Consider the following 23,843-nt stretch of genomic DNA (forward strand, 5'->3'; position numbering starts at 1 on the left):
TAACATTACCTAGTATGTTTTTAACAACAGCTTGCTAGATAACACTTCTTAAACCTAACCTTTTCCTATTCCTAACCTTTCCCTTACCCTATCCAAGCAGCCTGCTAACGAGTTAACATGATGATATGTAGTGCGTGGACACAGAAGTTAATGGGAAGGACGGGTGCATCACCTGGACTATGGACTTTGTTAGCTGTGGCCTTGTGTTTTCCTGTTTGCGTGTGTTCTTCACACTCAAACAGAGGATTTAAAAAGGTCTGCAGCACTAACAACACAGACCGGCACACAGTAATAAAGAAGACAAAGGCAATTATCCAGTCCAGGGAACAGCCTGCAACCCTCTGCCCACTGACTGACCACAGAGCATCACACTGCAGCGACAGGCCAGACGTGGCATTTTTATCACAACACTAACATCATTCAGTCGCTGAGCTCTGAACCAGTGTGGGAAATCACCGACAGGCGGGTCACTATGTCTACTGTACCCACCTTTTTGGCAGGTAAGCATCCATTATTTAGAGGTCTTGCTCTGTTCTCCAAATTATGCTTAGCCGGTGAAAGAGCCGAGGTGAATTTTGGAAAGCCCTGGCATTTTGTCAGGTAGATGAAAACCGTATCTCCCGCTTTGTGCACAACCACAATCACAAATGAAGCGTCGGCAGCTGTAACGACTGATAAATGACTTTATAATGAGCTTTATTTCACATAAAGGCTCCACAACTTCAACTTTATTCCTATCCTACAGGAGAGTTGGTTTGAAACAAGCACTGAAACACTTGAGGTAACACAGCATCTACACACATCAGACACAGTACTAAATCAAGGACATGTATAAAAAATAATAATAGAATAAGATGAAATAGGACCAAATGCATTAAAATGGGAAAAAAGGGAAGTAACACCAAGATCGTATATTTAATGCAACCCGAGTGCCATGCAAAATAAATAAAGTGCAAAGTCAAATCAAGGAAAATACTAAAATACCGCGCTGTGGCAGTAGAGGTGTGCAATTCTGACTGTGCTGTCACACACACTGCGAGCATCCAATCAAAGACGAGACAAGAATCTAAAATGTGATCAGTTTATAAAAGAGGAATGCCGCTCACATCAATCAATAAGTTATCTTCTAGAACAAAAGTCGTTTTCAGAGTCGCAGCCTCCAACAATAGCACGTTATCAACTCGGGGGACAACAAAAATCATAGTTAGTGTTCATGTCAGATTCTGGCTCTGTGTGTGTGTGTGTGTGTGTGTGTGTGTCAGTGTAGCTATGCTTAGCAACAGACCAAGAATATTATTGGAAACATGTGGAGCGAGAGGAGACAACTGGGCATGCTCAGATGTTCTCAACAGGTCGCTGAGCACAATGCTACAGGTAGCTCTCTCTTTTTCTCACTCTTTCTCTCTCTCTCTCACTTTCTCTCTCTCTCTCTCTCCCTTTTTCTCACTCCACCACTCTGTCTGTTAAAAAAAAAAATCATTCCATCTTGTGATTTCTCTTTCTGTCTTTTTATACTCTTCTCTCCCTGTGATGAACGTTTTATTTGTTACAGAAGCATGAAGACTGAGGCAATACAAGCACATGCTAAGACAACCCCCCCCAACCACAGACATACACACACACACACACACACACACACATACACACTTACACACTTACACACACATAAACACACTGAAGGGGAGCATCAGCAGCTTGTATTTTCTCTCTGCTTCTCTAAGAGAGTTGCCCTAATTCTTCTTGACAAGGGCTGGGAGAGCCAAGAGACCATCTCATCACACACACACACACACACACACACAAACACGCACACACACATACACAAACACACACACGAGTTAAAATATGCCACCATACTAGCCATTTAAAAGCACATGTACACACAAACGTCTGTGCCACAAAGGACACAACACTGATGAAAACACACACCCACACGCCTCTGCCAGTGGCATTTTACCTTAATTGCCTTTGTCACTGCTTTCAGTGGAGCTCAGTCCAGCTCATCCTTCACACACACACACACACACACACACACACACACACACACACACACACACACACACACACACACACACACACACACACACACAATTCATATAGAGCATCCATTATGCCTGTAACAGTCCAACACTGACAAACTGCAATATATCAGGTGTTTTTACTAAAAAAACAGACTCTTTGAAGGAGTGTGTAACGATAAGAAGACACAGTTTCTTCATTTTTGTTTGATTCATCTGCACACTTTTTCTTATGTGCAACAGAAAACTGTACAGTGCCCCAAAACGCCTTGAGGCATATATTTTTGTCACATTAAATAAAAAAGCAGGTGTACTTGTGATTCAGCGTGGTCAGTACTGCGCTTCAAATGTTTGACTTTTATAGATTGTTCATGCCAACTTATAAACATATTCATGACATTTATTTACAACCGTCTTCAATATATTTACAATGTCACTGTCAAGACATGATAAATGGGACCTGCTCGGATGTTATTTGCCAAATGTGTGTTTGTGTGTGTGTGTGTGTGTGTGTGTGTGTGTGAGTGTGTGTATGTGCATGAAGGTGTTCTGTAGTTATTGTGTTTATGCTTGCCTGTTTGTAGAAATGAATTATGTAGAAGGGTTTTCCTATGAGAGAATGTATGTGTGAGATGTGTCTATATGAAAGGTGCATGTGTGTGTGTGCGTGCGTGCGTGTGTGTGCATGCGCGTGTTTGCATGACTGTTTCACTGAGGCTCCTCAAAACTACGAGAAGAAGAGGAAGAGGAAGAGGAAGAGGCGGAGGAGGTGATGAAGAGGCTCTCAGCAGATTGCCATGCTCCTGTATCTCCTCTGCCCTCTCTCTCCATCTTCTTCATCTCCTTCCTTCTCCCCCATCAAGACGTGTGTGAGTGGGAGGGAGGGAGGGAGGGAGGGAGGGAGGGACGGAAGGAGTGTGTGCATGCTTGGATGTGCAGGCAGAAGCCATGGGCTTCTACGAGAGGAGGAGGAGGAGAGAGAGAGAGAGAGAGAGAAAGGGAAGGGAAGGAGGGACGCAGCATCCCTGGAGGAATTCGAACAGTGTCTGTGCTATGTGACCGGGATAGAGATGACTTCATTAGGCCAGCCCATCTCTCTCTCTCTCCCGCTCTCTCTCTCCCGCTCTCTCTCCCTCTCTCTGCCTCTAAATAGGGCTGTGAGTGTGATTTATGTCAAGTAATCTTACTTGTCAAATAGTCTCCAGTCCGGCTCTGGTTTGCAACGACAATCCGTGAGCCAAATGTGAGGAGAGCAAGGCAATTCAGCGGGGACGCCTGTCTATCTTTCATTCCACCACCGAGGAAAATCCTAATCAGATACTCTTAGTTTTTCATCTCCGTATCATTGCCCAAAAATCAAATAATCAAAAGCAAATTGAACTGTCAGAATTTTTTAAAAGATGCCTTGATTGTTTCATTATGCTGTCATTTCCCACAGATCTACATCGATGTGAAAATAAAATATGAGCGCCCCAACTGTGATTATATTTGTGATTGTAGACACAGTATGTGTGTGTGTGTGTGTGTGTGTGTGTGTTTGTGTGTGTGTGTGTGTGTGTCTAATCAGTGCTGAAAATGTCATCAGCTGTCTGACTAAAGGGAAGAGCGACAGCTCAGGTAGCGCAATACAAGGAGCTCCATGTACTATTTTTCTAACCAATCATCACAAATTGTGTAGAGAAGATTTTAGTGCTGTGTGTAGTTTTTTAGGTGTGTGTGAGTGAGTGAGTAAGTGAATGCACAGATGTAAGTTTAATGTGTATTCTATGTCTCTGTATGCCACTGCCCCATGTTCCCTCAGGTCTGTGTTCCCTCAGCTTTTTGTTCCCTCAGCTTTTTGATCTCTCAGCTCTATGTTCCCTCAGCTTTTTGGTCTCTCAGCTCTATGTTCCCTCAGCTCTATGGTCCCTCAGCTCTATGTTCCCTCAGCTCCAAGTTCCCTCAGCTCTTTGTTCCCTCAGCTTTTTGATCTCTCAGCTCTATGTTCCCTCAGCTCTTTGTTCCCTCAGCTTTTTGTTCCCTCAGCTTTTTGATCTCTCAGCTCTATGTTCCCTCAGCTCTATGTTCCCTCAGCTCTTTGTTCCCTCAGCTCTTTGTTCCCTCAGCTTTTTGTTCCCTCAGCTCTATGGTCCCTCAGCTCCAAGTTCCCTCAGCTCTTTGTTCCCTCAGCTTTTTGTTCCCTCAGCTTTTTGATCTCTCAGCTCTATGTTCCCTCAGCTCTATGTTCCCTCAGCTCTTTGTTCCCTCAGCTCTATGTTCCCTCAGCTCTATGTTCCCTCAGCTCTATGGCCCCTCAGCTCTATAGTCCCTCAGCTCTATGGTCCCTCAGCTCTATGGTCCCTCAGCTCTGTGTTCCCTCAGCTCTTTGTTCCCTTGGCTCTTTGTTACCTCAGATCTGTGTTCCTTCAGCCCTATATTCCATCAGCTCTGTGTTCCCTCAGCTCTTTGTTCCGTCAGCTCTTTGTTCCCTCAGCTTTTTGGTCTTTCAGCTCTTTGTTCCCTCAGCTCTTTGTTCCCTCAGCTCCATCTTCCCTCAGCTTTATGTTCCTTAAGCCCCATGTTCCCTCAGCTCTGTGTTTCCTAAGCTCTTTGTTCCTTCAGCTCTTTGTTCCCTCAGATCTGTGTTCCCCTAGAACCTGGTTCCCTCAGCTCTGTGTTCCCTCAGCTCTATGTTCCCTCAGCCCTATATTCCCTCAGCTCCATCTTCCCTCAGCTTTATGTTCCTTAAGCCCCATGTTCCCTCAGCTCTATGTTCTCTCAGGTCTGTGTTCCCTCAGCTCTGTGTTCCCCTAGCACCTGGTTCCCTCAGCTCGATCTTCCCTCAACTATATTCCCTCAGCTCTTTGTTCTCTCAGCTCTGTGTTCCCTCAGCTCTATGTTCCCTGAGCCCCATGTTCCCTCATGTGTCTTCAGCGGTGTGTTCCTTCATCTCATGTTCTTTCAGCTGACTGTAAATGGGCTACACTCTTCACTTTTCGCAAACTTTGTATTTGCCAGCTTGTTCAGTTATGTGGTAAAAAATAAATGAAATTAAAATCTTTTCTGAAAAATAAAATAATTGTTTTTATTAACATATTTATGAGTAAGAAAGTAATCATAAAAACTTAATGTGTTGTTAAAAACACTAACTCTAAAGCTAACACCTGAACTCTAACCTTTAACCCTAATCCTAACCAAACATTGAGCTGAGTCTTTATTTTTTTTATTTTGTACTATTTCAATTTGTGTTTTGTGTTTAGTGTTTGGAAAAAATACAGAGAAAACACAGGGCCTAATTTAGATAGGAATACTTTTCTTAGAGGCTGAGCGAACATACTGGAAGGCTGACACTTTGCAATTTTCCCATGGGTACAATAAAGATTTGAACCGAACATGCTTGACATATTATGTGCAAAAGTGCCTCTAACATATGTGTATGCAGGAAATGCTTAAGTGAGTGTTTCTGTACGTGTGTGTGTGTCTGCCCATGTGCAATCCTTCAGTGTAATTGCCTCTTAGTGCTCTCCACTGTAAGGCTGCTCCCGTTACTGATGAATTCAGGGTCTATTAGGAGCTGTAGCTCGTTCTCTAATAGACCAGTGAGCAGAGCTTTCAACAACCATTCAACCCAGGGTCGTCAGGTCACAACCCTCATTTCTTATCAGGCAATATTCATAATTTTAAAAGCATTTCAGAGGAACATCCACAAGGCATCCCTTGCACTGTGGGAGTAATTTTTTTATTTAATTCATGAGTCGTGTTATTGCATAGGCATAGCAGATTGTGATGAAACTCTGAGAAAACAAAAAAATTGTAAAGAAAACCAAACTGTCTTCCCATGAGCATCAGCCACACATTTGACGTGGTGTGTGTGTGTGTGTCTGCTTGTCCTTGTGGGTGTATTTTATATCATGCATTTTAAACTAACAGCAACACAATCTAACCTCGAGAGCAAGGCCAGTGTGCGCTCCTATTACTCCGGCGTGTATTTCCTCTACATGCAGTAAACCAGAGGTGCACACAGCAGGCTTGTGAGGGTGTAAGAGCATGTATCCCTTGACCTTTGGCAATGACTCTCTTTGCCTCACCGTCAGATCCCTATCAATCCATTTTCTCGAGCACACCATCCAGCTGGATGTATGGAAGAGAGGCATTGTGTCAGCGTGTGCGGTTACGTGTGTGGTTTTCAAAGCATGTGCAGAGTACAGTGCAACTGCACGCTCACAAAGAGGTTGTGATGCGGTGCACATCCCATCCCGTGACCACTCCTGTCCACCCATGCAGAAAACCACCCACAGTCTCAGAAGAGGAGGTGGTGGTGGGTTGGGGGTGAAGAGGTGAGGGGTGTGGGGGGGGGCAAGAGGTCGATAGTAATTTCCTCCTAGTGTGTAAATCTTTACTGACCTCCTGAAAAGCCCAAATCTAATTACAGCACAGAATTGCAGACTATATACACACACACAAACTCACACAGATGCATCTACACACTCACAATAGAGTGTGAGGGAGAGAAAGACAGAAAGAAAGCGTGAGACAGAGTTGGTGACACAGACAGGCGGAGGCAAAGCAAACAATGCCATCAATGCACGGCACTTCTGAAAGCGTTCCCTCAATATCGCCTCGTTCTGCTGATTGCTAGTGCCTTCGTGTTGTCATCCAAAATCATTTGCGCTGCCCGCTGTGAAGAACTGCACGTAAACAGACAGAAAATGTCACCGGTCGTCATGCCATCGCAAACGCAAGCATCCTTTTTGTGTGTTTTTCTCAACATTGAACTGGGGCGCAGCGGGCCACCCCGTCCTCCCTTCAAAGCAGACAGCTGTCAGAGTCATCCTCAGTAAGGGAACCATTATGGGTGCTCTAAAGGGCCAAAAAGGTCAATGCAATCACTTCACTTAGACAGAGGGGGAGTCAGGGACCTGAAAATAGATGGTGGTCGGCCATGACTCGTGACGTTAAAAGGTGGGAATGATAGCTTTGTTGGGTAAATGGGTCACTCCTGGTGTGAGGAGCAAGGGGAGATTTTCTGTAATTGTTCAACGAGAAAAAAAAAAAAAAAAGAGTAATACACAGTTTGTACCTGTAAATCAATGCAATTAATGGTGTGGAGTGCACAGGCAGCCTTGTGTGTGATTGTCTATTCCTTCCTGGTCAATGTGTCATGCAGCTGGCGGTATACTTTCCCCACAATGCCCCTGCAGCTGTAAAACCCAAGTTTACAGCTGCTGTTAACCTCTCTCACGTGTCTCAGTCATAATAAATAATTTAAAATATAACTAATAACATAATGAGGGGAAATAACAACCTAGTTTGTTCATGTCTTAGAAGAAAACTTTGAAGCTAGATAGCCAGCAGCTAGCAGAGCCCCTTGGCGCTAATGATGAATAATCACAACGCTAACAAGCCATTTTCATGGATGCAGAGGCACTTCTTGTAGAAACTTTTAAATCTCAATATTTATAATCCTTTTAAAGGATTAGTTTTCAAGGGCAAGCTGACTAAGAATGCATTCATAATTACGGCAATGGCCTGGAGGCCAAATACAATTTTAAATGTCAAGCAATTGCTTTAATCTTGGCTGCTGCTCAATAGTCCAAAGCATCTGTCTCTGTAAGATCCAGCGTGACACAACCTACATTTAGCTAACCTACTTTAACCTATTTTTTATCCTTATTTTGGCTATGGCCCAATAATCTTCCCTGGTTGCTTCTTGTCGTAAGATTTAAGCATATAACTGTTTTCAAATGCAACCTCATAACCCTCATAAATTGCGGAGCGTTTCTTTCTAACCCAAAATCAAAGCTTACATGGTTTTTCATGTTCTCGGTAAGTGGCATGAATCCAAGACACAAAAATCTGTGTCTTGTGCAAAAACCTTCGCAGAACACAGCATGTCAGGCAATGGGAAAATGTGATTGTTTTTTGTTGGTTTATTTGTTTCTATCCTGAAAAGTTGACTTTGGACACATGATGTTGTCATTGGCAGGTCTGAGTACACAACACAGATAAGTTATTTTACTATCTTGGCACGGGTTCAACAGTCCACAGTCTGTATGAACGTCACCTCTGGGCCCAGATAAACATTTTGCCCTGAGAAAAAGGCTTGACTGATGTTTGGTTTGACTTATCAGACACTCAAAAGCATCAGTAGTGGCATCATCCACCAAGTAACTTCAGTTAAGCACAAAATCAATTTTTTTCCCTCAAAATATTGAAGCTGTTTTGCCCATAGTTATACTTCTCTCTGGTGCTTTTGAAAATGTAAGGAGTGGTGGTTGACTTGACTTGACCTGACAGATGCTCAAAACCATCAAAAGTAGCATCACTTACAAGACAATCTCAATCTAGATCTCTTTTCTTAAATATTTATGATCCCATATCCTGTCTACAGTTTAATGAATCCAAGCCCTGATGTGGCCAGCCTTCTGGTTTCAGCTCCACTTCCTTTTCTCCATTTCAAATCGATCGTCTCTTCACTCTGTGCAATGTGACTGTTAGCTAAGAGCTGGCCACGCAGCCCTGCCATTAAAACGCAAAAGTCTGCTCCGTTCTGGTCCAAACTTTAAATTATAATTAAAAGACTCGCTGCCAAACAGTCTCTCATCAAAGTGTTTACATGGGCCTTTCTGTGGAAAACAACACATCAGTTTCACATCGACAGACAAAAAGCACGCTATTTTTCTGTGTCCTCCTGGTCTTTCACACTGAGCTGAGGCAGAGAGGCGGCACACAGGCAGTGAAACAGAGCTAAGGCCCAATTAACCAAACATTATCAACTGCCAACAATCAACAAACAAATATAGTTCCCCTAGTGCATTTCACATAATTGATTATTATTAATTGACAACAATGGCCTCTGCAGGAGAATCTCTGTACTTGCTGAACAGCCACCAAAACTCCTAAACTAATTTTACTTCACATTTCATTCAGACCCTCAGAGCCCCTGTGTTAAGAGGCCGCCAAACTTTTTGCAAAGAGCAGAGATTTTAGTTTGCTGGTACATCAGGTCAACACTGACCGTTGATTAAATATCAGATATTGGCCAGTCAGTGTGATCCACCTCCAGTATGATGGACACTCATCACTAACAGCAGATGCATAAAACAATATCTGACACCTGCAATACATTTTCTTTTCTTTTTGTGTTTTGATTATTCATTTAAGTGGTCAAACTGTTTAATTAATTCTTCATTTAAAGGCAGAAATGTATTCCTGTTGAATCTTTGTGGTTGATCACCATGCACTCAAGAGCTGCCAAACGTCAAATAATTTCATCAGTATAGGTTTCAGTGAAGTTTTAGTGGTCTAAATGCTGTTTCAGAGGCTTTTCTACACTCTAACAATAAAGCTCAGGGGGAAATACTGAATCCTTGGAAATTACCATTAATCCTGACCAAAACATATACCTCAATTTGAGTTTCTGGATCAGGCTGACTCGTTGGCAAAGAAAAGCATTAATAATGGCTGCCATTCTGATGTTTTTTAGAATGTACTCCTGTGCTTTTTTTGTTTTTAGGGTGGTGCAATTTCGTGTCCAAACACACTCCTTTGGCAAACAGCTTTTAAAAAGCTGTTTGGGGGAAAAACACACCGAAGAAAACACAGCATGAAACATGGGCAAACTTACAAGTAAACACAACGCTCCAAGTAAACACAAAAGAGACTACAGTTGGACTGGGCAACGGTGTAATTAGACCAGATAAACATAAATGCGGACACACACACACACACACACACACTCAGCAGTTTAGCTCCCATTAAAAATTGTAATCATCCTCTGATGTGAGCCAAGCGATGCACCATTTGCCACATGACCAGCTGAGAGACCGTCCCACAGAGGGAAAGACTATTCTGTGGTAAAAAAAAAAAAAAAAAAAGATCGGGTCAGTCGAGAGTGGAGAGGCAGCAGGATGAGAGAGCAAGGAAGAAGTGAGAGTAACAGGAGGGAGGAGAGGAATCAGACAGGAGTCATGCCTGAGCCTGCAGTAAACATCAGTGTTAATTTTTTAGCACCGACTTTGATTTTGCTTTTACTCGTGAGGCCGCTGGAGGAGGAGAGGCGAATTGTGACCCATTTGGCTTTCCATAGAGCTGTCATTCATGCTCGGAGTTTCCCTCTCTATGGGAGTCTTTCTCCATTTCCAAACCCAGGAGACTGTGAGCTGGCCAGACGGACAGCCTGCCACTGAGCCGCTTCAAAATTAGACTGTAAATTACTTAATTAGACAAAGGATCTGCTTTCCTCTGAGAGAGTTAATAGAGCAGAGCTTTTCAGCTGCATGTTTTCTTTGTGACAGAAGCTATCTAGTGACAACATACATCACAAAACACACCAATCACAGTCACTATGAATGTGTAGAAACAAACCCATCTCAGGCAACACAGCCTTGGTGCAAAATGTACCACGAGTATATACTGTTACTCATGTTTTGGCATGACTAGAAAAACCCGGAGCAAAAGGAGCAGTCGTGGTTTGAAGCTGAAATAATGGCACTTTTTTTGTGAGCCCATTAGGATCACAGCAGTCCTGCGCCTCAGCCTTCAGGCCTGCACAAATATGACCTCGTTTTCAAGTTTGGCCTCGATTTCATCATTTTACACCTAACTTTACTGAAATTGCCGAGAAATAGTAAGTATAACTTTGACTCTGCTTATCATAAGAGTGGACACGATTTCTCTTTCACATCTTTCAAGGCAGCAATACGTCTTGAAACTCAACCATAAGCCGGCCAAAACCCCAAAGAGCAACTGTCTTGATGGACAGTGAGTCAGTGAGGCCAAAACCAATATTTTGTAGTGACAGCAAATAAAGGAAAGAGAGGTGTCCTTCCAATCCAGCCAACAAAAAGGGCACCGGAGAGGAGGAGCAAAAGGAGAAGAGAAGAAGAGAGGATCCAAGTTATTACTGTCAACAGTTACAGTGTTTGCTGACAGAGCTGGGACTCGTGGCGAGAAACAAAGGAGGGACAGAGAAAGAGACTGACAGAGATATAAGTGAGTTTAAAAGCTAACACTCAAAAGTAATTATTTCAGATCCAATTTGAAAGCCAGTCTAACTCAGTCTTACATTCCACGGCCGCCACGAAAGAAAACTCTCTTTTCTTTGGAGTCCCCGAATCGCAGAATCTGTGATGCCCAGCTCGGCAAGTGTCGTCATGAATGATTCATGAGCAGGGAGGAGAGGCCGTGTAGTGTGAGCTCCCGTCGCTCACCACAAAAACGCACCCTCATACACAGCGACCTGACGATGGAACGTAAACAGCACATACACACACTCACACACTCGTCACACTCGTTGGTCAACATTACTCGTCAGCAACGAGATTACCAAAATCATGCTTGTTTTCCTGGTAGATTATTTGATTTAGCAACTTATTAGCATTATAAACACGGAGATTTTACGATTAAAAAAGTTGTTTGGGGTTAATATTATATGGACTGTGGATAAATTTACAGTATCTCTTCAAGACAAATACAATGTACAGAGACAAATGCACACAAAACACACACACATACACACACACACACACAAACAGGAGTGAAAATATATTTGGAGTGGTGGAGATAATAAGTGTGCATACATGCTGGCATCATGCCAATGTTTAAAGACTCACCAAATACAAAATATGCTTACTCACTGCATAGTTATTATGCATTTCCTGGTTTGATGCCTCATGGGTTTTTCTAATTTTGTTTTTTTTTGTTTGTTTTGGTTTTTTCATTTGTTTTCCTTGAGGCAACATTCACTTTCAATTTGCACTTCAAACAGAAACTTTGCGGTACTTGAAAAAAATGTGGAAATTTCAGTTGATTTATGAGAAGCATGGCTTGGGTTTGAATGTGTGTGTGTGTGTGTGTGTTTGTGTGTGTGTGCAGGTACAAGTCCATGGGCCAATGAATGGCGTAGTGGAAAAACTGGGCTTGAAGTTATCTGGCTCAAAGGTGCACGAGTGAGTAATTTATTCCTCTTGGACTGTTCACATGTGAGTGATGGACAGTGTTACAAGTCATACCGTGTGTATCTGTGTGTTCATATGCACATGTGCAGACTTTGGTTATGTCTGTGGCACGCAGCTGCTGGCATACAGTCAGCGGTGCATTGATCAGAGCTGATACCTCCGGCTCTCCCATCGATTAGCAGAATGTCTCCAGCTCGCTGCTGCTGCTGCTGCTGGGCCTGAGCCAGGCTCTTACTTCATCTCCCCACAGCATTACAGCATTAGTTGAATTAGCTGGAGCTGCAGGCTAAGGGGATCTTTCAATACATCTGCAATGGTTATGTCACAGCCTGCCATGATGACAAGAGTGGAGCGACTCTGAATGAGCGTATTTGCTCAGTTCAGTTCAGTTCCTCGCTTTTCTTGCCTCGCCTTCCTCTTTGTCTCTTTCTTCCTCCGCCTCTGTTTCTCTATCATCTCTCTCTCTTTTTCCCACGCGGCAAAGGCCCCTATCTTGAGAAGTCATTTAATCTTTTACGCTGGCTTAACGAATATATAAATGTAAGGAAAATGAAAAATGATCATTTCACTTGTTGCCAGTTTTACATTTTACACGTCTTCCTGGAAAATGCGGCAGTATGTAAGGGATAATCCAGAAAACGGTGTCCAAATAAAGGGAATTAGCTGATGAGGTGGAGGGAGCGTCAGGCCCGTTCGAGACCATTAATTCCCTGTATCGAGACGAAGAACGGGTGAAATTCATTCAGTGTCAACGAACAATAACAGAAAAACATGTGAAAGTCAGAGCTCAACGACAATATGTTGTACGAAACAGTGTGTTAGTCATTATCCGTTACATAAAATTAATTTTGTTTCAGTCAGGATTTAAGTTTAGACTACCACTCAGGCTTAGTTTAATTTTCAGAACAAACAGGACAGGATTTAGGATTTGGGAAAAACACTGCCCTGAATTTTCCGGGACATCTTGTCACCATAATCGGGACAACTCAGAGTGCATTAAGCTATCACATTTACACCGTGGTCACTTGTCAACAATTAACAAATAGAAAGTTAGTAATAACAATTTTGACTGCACTTTTTTCAGACTAATATCTGGAATAGTTCAGTAACAGAGACGCTCCCAGCTGATTTGACGACTTGGCTTCAGCCACAGCACTGCAGACAAACAGGTTTGAAGCAGTTAGGATTTTAAAAACCGGGCAGGGTAATGCAAAATATGCTTACTCCCTACACAGTTGCAGACTTCCTGGTTTGATGCCTCTGGGGTTTTTTTTTTTTTTTTTTTTTTTATTTATTGTTTTGTTTTGTTTTGTTTTGTATTCCTTGAAGCCATGTTCACTTTCAATTTGGCCGTCAAACAGAAACTTTGCGGTCCATTAAAAAATGTGGAAATTTCAGTTGATGCGTGAGAAGTATGGGTTGGGTGTGGGAAAAAAAAAAAAAATACAACCAACCATTCAAACTGTTTCAAAGTAAACTCCAAACAAGTTGACTTATACTGGGAAACAGTTACATTGTCTCACCCTACCGGGAAGTGTTACACACTCCCCCTCCTTATTTTCCTCTTCGTCTTTTTGTCTGTGTCTGTGTCTCTCTCAGGTGAGCGCCATCACCTGATCTGATCTGTCCTACATAAGGAGGGCTGGGGCAGTGGGAGCGCTCCCTCCCAGACGAGCAGCCTCCTGATCATCCCAAGGTGTTTCTGTTACTTTGTTCCTTATTTTATGTTTTGTTTTCTTTTGAGGATGGAGGTCTGGTAGAAAAGTTTTCACAGCTTTGCTTCCTAGTTTAGTTTAAGTTTAGTTTTGGTAGTTTAGGGAGAAGCTCTGGGTCCGACGGTCCATTGTGTGGTTCCCCAACCTTTCATTCTTTATTCCAGACTCCCAGAGTTTTGGTGAATTTCTGGCAATTATTTTTATAAAATTAAATTCATTTTGCTCAGGAATTAAATGTCGGGTTGCGGCGTCCTCTCTACATGTTGCTGGTCACAAGGTGGAGCCAAATATTTGTTGTTGCTGTGGCCATAACAGGCAGATTTTTCGCTGGTTGACAGGGATCCACAATTTTGAAACTCAGGGCACTTTCACACTTGCCTGACTGAATCAAAATCTAATGCATTTACCGCTTTGATGCAGTTTGTTTGTGCAGGTATGAAACCAGCAATTGCACTCAGGTTGGACCACATCAACCAGACTGACCTCCTGTTGAAGAGGTGGGTCAGTCAGCTCCATAAACCAACTCCACAGCGATTCATTTGTGGTGTCAATGGGAACCGATCAACATTCAACCCGACCGGACTCGTAATTAAAAAGAAAGAAGCAATCCGGTAGTGTTAGCTAGCATTTTGCAAAACAGGAACAAAATGAGTCGAGGGCTGACAGTGATAACAAGCCAAAATGTGCACTGGAATCCTGAAGAAATGAAAAAAACTGCCAGTGGTGCTCCATGCCCACATTTGACTCTATTGGCTGAATGTGTTTGCACAATAAAGACAGAGACAAAATAAAGCATCCCAGAAGTAAATATTTCCTTTCTCCACCTTTCAACCTGGCAATAAATGTCTGACCCTGACCAATGAGCAGGCTGACAGCTCCCACAAGGCTCTAGTCGATACCAAACCGAACCAAATGAACAATGCAACAAAGTATCACCTATTGCCACTGTTTGTGTGAAAACGCCCTCAACTGCATGACCGGTTAACATTTTCCCCAACCTCTGTCTGTCTGTATCACTCTGCCTCACATCCTGGATCAGCTCCGAGCACTGACAATGAGAAAATGCTACCATCGCAGTCACATTATGTGATTACTGTCCACATGGCCACTCTCATTTATAGCGCTCTCTCATCTCTCGAGCTCACATTGAAGCTTAGCCAGAGTTCAATCGGGAAGACTGTCTCGTCGGCGATGCTCTCTAAGCCACAAGCAAACTTTCACGCTATTGCCTGAACTCCACCAGCTCGTTCTCATCTTCAACCTGACAAGGATACAAGGATACAAGGATACAAGGAAGTTTATTTGTCATTATACAACAGGTTGAATAATGAAATTAAAGTGTGGTTCCCTCTTGATTGATTAATTGATTGCCACCGTTACATGCTACACCGTTACATGCTCGCCATTAGCCAATCGTTTGTAAGCTGTCAAACTTCAAGTGTGCTCTCTCTCTCTCTGCTGTCATGGCCGTTTTCGCGACCCTCCTCAACCCCTTCATGACCTCGCCCCTCTCCAATCAAACCCTCTGAACACAAGTGTCCTTCACAAGAAGACGTTCCAACATCAAGCTCTCCGTTCCTTATCACCACCACCACTCTCTAAGCTCCAGAGGAATTTCTTTCCTATATGGAAGCACTTAATTCATGGGATCGCCTTCAAATTCCTCTTTCTCTTTATTCCTCTCATAAGCCTCTCCTGACTGAACTTTTATTAGGGAAAGTTTTCACACTGACACCCCCCTGCACACACACACACACCCAGGAACTTAAATAAAATAGTAACCATGGTGATTTTTTACACAGCCCATCCTGTCCACCCACAAAACACACAGAAACACACAAAACATTTAAAGTATGCAGCAAGCTTGCCGCATGTTGTCTGCACACACACACACACACACACACACACACACACACAAACACACACACACACACACACACACACACACACACACACACACACACACACACATACATTCACACCTGGCCATACCCATGGCATTCCAACTCTTCATCAGGTTGGAGGCGGGAGGAGTGTGAAGGCTTCCCCTGCCAAAACACACTCTCCCCATGGGGCTGAGGGGCCGGGTGACTCAGACATTAGCAAGCCATACCAAACACATTCATATGGCCTGGTGGAAGATCACATGTTCTCTCACAGACTAAAGAGATTACATGGAAAAAGTCCTGGAAATGCAGCAGGGTCACATGACAAACTCAGGCAGAGCAGGAAACTGTTTTGTCCACGAGCAACAGCAGGTGGTCAGTTGTAAAATTCACACTTTCACTATTTAACAGGCAATTTTTCCAAATGAAAATGGTGGGTAAACTAAATAAACCCACAATTTAACAGTATTACCAGCAAATCAACATATCCACATCTGGCTTAACTGCTAGCGTAAGAGGTCGATTTTTATGAGCAACAACTGAACATGTTGTCCCCCTCATATGATGCAGGCATCCTTGGGCGAATCAGTAACAACATGCACCATTCCTCTAAGTTTCATCAGAATTGGCCCAGTGGCATAGCAGTTATGGTTTTAAATTTTGACCTTTAATTATAGCCAATCAGTGTAATTTTCAATCACCACAAGATGTCTGATGTTACATTTGAGTGTAAAATTTGGAGTTTTCATTGCGGTGCTGTCGGGGCCAATTATCGTAATTTGAAAGGATTTGTGTCGCAAGTTTTTTTAACTGTGTTGAATTTTTGACATTCAACTAGTAGCATTCTCTTTTTGGCCAGGCAGTCAAATTTGTTAGGATGCTACATGAGTGCAGCATGTTTCCTGTCCATCAAAGTTAGGAGTTATGGCCTTTAAAAGTCAGTTTTGGCTTTTAGTTAGGCCTACAGGCTACCCATCAGATCAACCGGTGCAGTTTATAAGCACCAGAACACGACGACAAAATTCATCAACACTCCAAGGTATTTCAGTTGAGTAAGTGCCACAATCAGATGTCATCGCATGACAGTAAAAACAAACATGGTGCAACTTAAGCCAAAACCATCACCATTACTGGAAACATTGCCAAAACAAATACTGCAACAAACATATTTTCAGCATTTCTTAAGCGTCAATTCAAAATAAACTATAAGTTTCACAGACAAAGTCCCACAAATCCTGCAAGAAACCAGCTGTATGTTTTCCAACAATGAAATTTACTTTGAAGATTAGGCATTTCTCTGCCAAGATGTAGTCCCTCAGAAGTACATTCAAATAACACTACTGAAAATCCTGTTTATTAAATAAAACTCTCCGCACACCTAAACAATAGATTACGTCAGCAGGTATGAAGAAAAAAAAAACCCTTTGTAGTCTGCAGAAAAGCAATCCATTTCTCAGAACTGTGGAGCTTCTGTGTTCTGCAGCCTATTCAACATAACAGACTCTCCACAACATCAAGCATTAAAACAAAGTATATTCTTATAGCCTGCAGAGATACTACAGCTAGTATCTAGGCTATTTGTACCCATCACTGTAACACAGAAACGCTGTAACCTATTTTACAAAGACTATGCAGCTTGAGGGCTGTGCATAGCACTTTATTTTAGGTTGAAAATTTGCAGCACTGGAATTGTTCCTGAGAAAACACCCCACTTGAGCAGCTTATTGTGTTTCTTCTTCTCTATTTGGAATGCTAAGTGGCGTGTTAAGGAACCTTTCCTCGGGGAAAAGGGCATTATTGACAACACAGGTAACTGGTCACCTATTACATTATATGGAGGTGACTCGTTTGATTATTCAACCATGGGAGTCTTATCAAACCATGTGACTGACCTATGAAGCTTTTCTGTGAATGGCCAGTTTGTCTGTGCCTATGAATAAATCAATATAAGCCACATTCTCACCCTGTTTACATGCACAGAGGAAACCCCTCCCTGAATGACAAACATTTCCTGTGACACTCTGCCAGATCCAGGAAAGTCCAGGGGAGAGAGAGAGAGAGAGAGAGAGAGAGAGAGAGAGAGAGAGAGAGAGAGAGAGAGAGAGAGAGAGAGAGAGAGAGACCCTTCAAATGAGTGTGAAACACAGGCTCCATCAGTAAATTTAATCCCATGCCTTGTTTGTCTGTCACGTACATCACATCACATAACAACATGCACACACACACACACACACTCACTCACACACCACAGCGTCCACGCACGTTAACAAAGCGTAACGATTCAAGCCAATCGCATTTGATTCGTATAGAGAGTCATGCCCTCTCTCCCTCTTCGCTTCCATTCTTTGACAGGTGACCGCCCACAAACAACATGCGAGGAGACTGTCAGCTGTCGGCTCCCGCAGTGACAGCCCTCACAACAACTCCGAGGAGCTGCGGAGCATAGCCTGGACCCAAATCTGTGAAGTGTTTCCTCTGTGAAATGTCCAAATAATAAGCAAAAACCCCAGTGACAACCGCACACTAGCAAACGGACATATGTCAGTCAATAAAAAAAATAAAAAACCTAACATTCTTCAAGGGACTTGTAGCACTCGATTATGAGTTTGTAGCGGCTTGGATTTACTATGATTGCATATACAACATTCCTATTGCATTACAGTGCAGTCACATGAGTGGAATACTCAATAGTGATTTCATCATCACGTCATAATACCTCCTGTGATATCGCTGTAATATTCCAACACGTTCTACAGTTTCTCTGTGGTATTCCAAAGTGACGTAATAATGCCTGTATCTTGCTTTGTCGTGTTTTTACGGGTTCGCTGTGGTATTACTACAGTATTCCTGCATGGTATTACAATTTTCTTATGATAATGGATGACAGCCCTGTATATTTTATGATGAGATAACTATCGCTTCCTTTTTTGCCAAGGCGACAAAGTGAGAGTGGAAGTAGCTACCAAACAAACGCTGACCATAAGTCGCATTATCACGCCACAACAACTTCTCGATAAAGCTGATACAATATTGAGACTAGTCGTCATAAACGAGGCAAAAGTAACATTATGTACATTATCGGAAGCGCTGCTGTTTTTGTAGTCTCTGACAGCAGTGGGGAAACTTGTCCGGACTTCACGTACAGGTGACTCGCTGTGCTACAAGGCAGTAAACTGGACTAGCATGAGGTTAAACTGAGGCTTTTCCTTACCTGCAGGACACTGTGATTTCAACTTTGGTGGCAGGAATAGTCGCGTTGAGAGGGTCGAAGTCGCCTATCGACGCCATGTTTAGGAAACTGTTGTTCATGCTGGCTTTGAAATATGTTTTTTTTTCTCTCTCCCTGTATTGTGGTCCAGCCCCTTTTTGGCAGGCGAAGGAGGAGAGGAAGAAACTGACGGACTGCACCTCCGCTGCGAGAAGTGGAGAGGAAAAGTACGAGAGAGAGAGCAGAGGCTGCGAGATGTGATGTCACTCCCCTCTCTCCACACACTCTGTGCGTGTGTGTGTGCGCGCCGCGTGTCTCCCCTTGCGCTCTCTCTCTCTCTCTCTCTCTCTCTCTCTCCCTCTCTCTCTCTTAATGCCCCCCCCTCATTCAGTTCAGTTCAATTCAACTCAGGGTGCTTTACTGGCTTGGAAGCAATGGAAAATACTTGCAAAACCATCAAGAAAAAAAAATAGTGGATTTTGCATGAAATCTCTTTCCTGCCTTGTATGACTGTGTGTGTGTGTGTGTGTGTGTGTGTGTGTGTGTGTGTCACATTCACTGCATTTTATTGGAGGGAAAATAAAAAGCCCAGCCTTGCCAAAGCATGCCAGTGAAAGATTTTTTTGACACAAAATGCCCCCTTCCTTGTATCACTATCCGTGCGTATGTGTGTGTGTGCGCGCGCGCACCTTGGAAGCAGAGGATGCGCACTGCTGGCCATACAGTTCCTCCGCCACACACTGAGGAGTCTGTGAGGAGGTTATTAGTGTTTGTGTAGAAACACTAAGAACTCTCTCTCTCTCTCTCTCTCTCTCTCTCTCTCTCTCTCTCTCTCTCTCTCTCTCTCTCTTTCTTTAGGTCTCTCTCGCTCGCTCGCGCTCTCTCTCTCTGAGCATGTGTGTGTGTGCTCTGATAAGCATCTGACTTAATTAACTGAAAGAGAGACCCTCCAATAGCAGTGAACAGATTGACAGTGTGATGAATGGGAGGGCAAAAAGAGAAAGAATCTCAGGACAGTGCAGTGTGTGTGTGTGTGTGTGTGTGTGTGTGTGTGAGAGAGAGAGAGAGAGAGAGAGAGAGAGAGAGAGAGAGATCTATATTAAACCAATTGCCTGTGTGTGTGTGTGTGTGTGTGTGCATGTGATGTATACTGTATGTGTGATTGTGACAAATACAGTTATCACCATCTATTTGTGTGTGTTTGTGTATTTGTGTATGCATGTGTCTGTGTGTGCGTGCAAATCTATGTCAGTAGTATCCCAAACTGCCCAAGAGGTGAAAAAATACCTACACTCCTTTGCTATATGGTGTGTGTGTGTGTGTGTGTGTGTGTGTGTGAAAGCATTATGTTTAGATGTTAGAGAGAGACATGGGATCTTGGATGACGCATCTCCAGTATTACTCAGTGTGTTTACTGGCCAACTACTCCAAATATAGCTCTCTTACACACACACACACACACACACACACACACACACACACATACAGGTCATGGGTTGGATGTGTGGCATGGTGGCAGAAACCATTACGGCATCTCTGGGCAAACATCGCACCACCACCCTGCCTACACACACAGACACACACACACAAGAGGACAAGAGGGAGGGGGGAGGGGGCATACACACCGAGGGGCACACACACACACATGCACACACATACACACACACATGCACAAGGGGTATACATAGAGAGACAGAAGCCATTCCCGCGTGGTAAGCAAACATCACACCATTGCCACCCGACTGTAGCAACACACAGAGCACAGATGCCTACTCTCTCTCTCTCCCTCTCTCTTTCACACACACACACACACACACACACACACACACACACACACACACACACCTGCATAAAAAAAAACTTACAGTGTTAGCTACCCATAATTCTAAAATCAGGCTGATTCTGCATCCCTGAGCATGCATAAAACATGAAGGTATTTGTTAATAATGAATCACTGCATAATTATTCCAAATAACCAAGAGCCTTACATTGACATTAAAAGAGTCACATGTGAACAGTTTGTATATAAGGTGTGTATCCTTGAATATTTATCTATTAGAAACAGTGTTTTCCATCTTTTTTTCCCCCATGGAAGTTAAAGTGAAACAGTTTTGCACTCAGTTAGAATTCATTTTTTAATTTTTAAAATTTTTTTAATGGACTTCTACAGAAATTCATGCATTACCATTTACCATCTGGGTGCTGTGGGGCCCTGTGGCTATCAGCAGTGTTCTATACGTTCATTATGTGGCCCTGGACTAAAATCATATTTCAAACATGTCCTCAAATGAGGTAAAATGGACTAACATTGGCGGCTGAGCCATAAATTATACGGAGGAGTCAAAGTTGACAAACATGTTCTCATGGAGTTGGAACTATTTTTATTGGTGGAAGCATTTTTCTCAGCAGTGAATCATACAAAAAAATAATTGATGAATATTTAAACTGTGGTATGAATGCAACAATACGCTTAAGGTCTTGTTGTACCATGTGATATTGGCACCAAGAGCAGTCCCTCCTTTGTATTATTGTGGCGTTTCTGCTCTTCACTTCCAAGAGATCACCCGTCAATCAAACATGTGGGCGGGACTGTGGTGTCTGTCTCCTTGAATTTTCTGTTGATGGGGTTTGAGTTTCTCTAGGTGGCGCTCTTTTTTTTAAAATATCTGCTCAGCCAGGGCGGCTACTGCTGCTCATGCTAATGGCCCAGTTCATTTTCTTCTATTTGTTTCAGACAAACAAACAAGCAATCTGCTGCTGCTGTGAATGGAAAAGACACCACCTCGTGCATCTGAGGATTTCACTCAGAAATAACCTTCACACCGTAAATAGACCAGCAAATATCTCTATTGATACAGTTGATTTTTTTTTATGCTACAAGTGTTACTGGAGGTTTGATCTCTGTAGACTTTCTCCCTTCTCCATGCACCTTGAAGTTGCGCCACAAACCCCTACTCTGCCAGAACTACAAATGCAAAAGCAAAACCATCATTTATGTATTTTTTTTAATGGGTGTTATTACTTTAAAATGTGTGTTTGCACAGAAAACATCTAGGTGGTACATGGCTTTTTTAGTTTTTTATATATTATCCATCATGCAGGTGCTGTATTTTTTTTTTTTTTTCAACAGCAGAACTGGTACTAATGTGTGGGTTAAGTGACAATTGGCCACTAGACAGAGAATTGATGCTGACCTGCTGCTCATGTTGAGTGTTTTTCCAATGATTCAATCAGGAGAGCTGTGTCTCGCTGCACACAAAGCAATCACACACTTAAACGCAAATATATGTACACATTACACATTACACATGACTGTACATATTCATTCCACTAAGCTTTCTACTTTTCAATCTGTCTCTGCTTTTCTCTCCAGCTTTCCCAAGTCTTGGTGCCAACACACACACACACACAATCTATATGGTGTATCTATCCATCGGTCTTCCTCACGGTCTGTTCCGTCTTTCTCTAGGTGTTGCTCTCATTGTTCTTGTCATTCTTGTCAGTCTCCTGCCATCTTACACTGTAACTGATTTGGCAACATGTAGACTCCCATGAGAGGAACAGTCAAGGGAGAACGAGGGATAGAAAGGGCAAAAGTGTGTGCGTGTGTGTATTTATCTGCGTGTGTGTGCCTGCATAAGAAAGCGACAACAAGCTTCACGGAGTTCTGTTTCTTGAAAGACAATAAAACGTAACACCACAATTTATTCAATAAATGTAACACAGATGCCATTTTCTTCTTCCAAAGTCAGCACTCTCTAATTTCATGCTAAAATGCTTTTAATGGCACACTGAGAAAACGTATTCCTTCCAAATCTGTTTTGCTTGATGAGTGAGATCCGGCGAGAGACAGCAGGTTGATTCCTTCAGCAGCATTAAAAGAGCAAGCAGCAGTATCACGGCTCATCAGTTCTGGTCATAAAGCAGCAGCGCTGGTATTTTTAGCTGGAGGATTCACCCTGAGGACGCTACGAGACAGGAGCCGGGGTGGTGAATATTGACCCTGTCCTGCTGAGCCTCATTGCTGCTCACAAAAACTCTCTCTCTGTCCTCCATTTCTTGTCTTCCTGTCATTACCTCTTCCATCTTTCCTCCTTTGTTCATCATCTTAGATCTGTTTCCTTCCACACCCCTTATCCATCTATTTCTGTCAGTCTTGTTACCCTCTGTCTCTGCACCACACCCTCCCCTTCTTCTGTCATAAGCTATCTTTCCATCAAAATGTCAATCAAATTTTTCAATAAAATGCAAATTAGGTTTGTTTATATCAGCTGGGCTGAAAACAAATAAGCTCCCTGAATGTCAAAAAAAAAAAAAAAAAATCACATTTAGAAGAAAAATGGAGGAGAAGGAAGTTGTTGTTCTTTAGTGTCTGCAAATGTTGAACATATTTCATAATTTTGCCCATAGACAAAGACAAACAATTGCACTTTGCATTGCTGTAATGCACAAACTAATGGCTGAAGAGTCACAATGGGACCCTAATATATGGGGGAGACAGTGGATATGAAATTACTGGGAAGTTGTGGTTGACAGACATGATTTCAGACCGAGTAAAGCCACTTCTGAACCACAGTGACATGCATTTTAACTGTAGTCCGACCAATCATGTCAAGCAGGCGTCATAATTTATTGCATTTCCATCACTGTTGATCATATAACTTCTTAGAAAAAGTGCTATGGAAAGTAAGGCAATACTGGGATAATGAGGCTATACACATATATGCATAGCTGTAAAGACACACATCAATGCAAGCATTTGTCGAACGCACTTGACGGCTGCAGCGTGCACACCACACAGGAGACGGGGCTCGACACTATCTAAGATCTATCTAATCTCATTCCAGTAAAAAACAAACCTGTATCGATCAGAGAGGCTCAGAAAACACAAAGAGCCTGCAGCTGTGAGAATTTAATTGCTAAACAACAGCACCCAGAAAGGTCCACACATCATCATTTAACATGTTCATTAAATTAGACTAGAATAGATTTGCACAAGCCGTTTATAGATCGGGCTGCAATTAAAGCCAGACTGGAACTCTCACTGCCCACACTGTAGTCGTTGGTATTGATTTCTG

At 42.8% G+C, this 23,843-nt stretch overlaps 1 protein-coding gene across 3 annotated transcripts in view; it reads right to left on the bottom strand.

Moving 5' to 3' along the window:
• Positions 1-18,963, bottom strand: part of LOC115355299 (copine-8) — a 110,052-nt gene extending 91,089 nt beyond the window's left edge. For 2 of the 3 annotated variants that reach the window (XM_030046044.1, XM_030046047.1), the window contains exon 1: positions 18,769-18,958. In XM_030046044.1, coding sequence (XP_029901904.1) covers positions 18,769-18,866 — 98 coding nt within the window. In that variant the 5' untranslated portion in view covers positions 18,867-18,958. Of the gene's footprint in view, positions 1-18,768 lie in introns of all 3 variants that reach the window. The other variant, XM_030046046.1, reaches the window with a different exon arrangement.
• Positions 18,964-23,843: the final 4,880 nt, after the last annotated feature.

This window comes from Myripristis murdjan, chromosome 23 (assembly GCF_902150065.1).
Source record: "Myripristis murdjan chromosome 23, fMyrMur1.1, whole genome shotgun sequence".
NCBI lineage: Eukaryota > Metazoa > Chordata > Actinopteri > Holocentriformes > Holocentridae > Myripristis > Myripristis murdjan.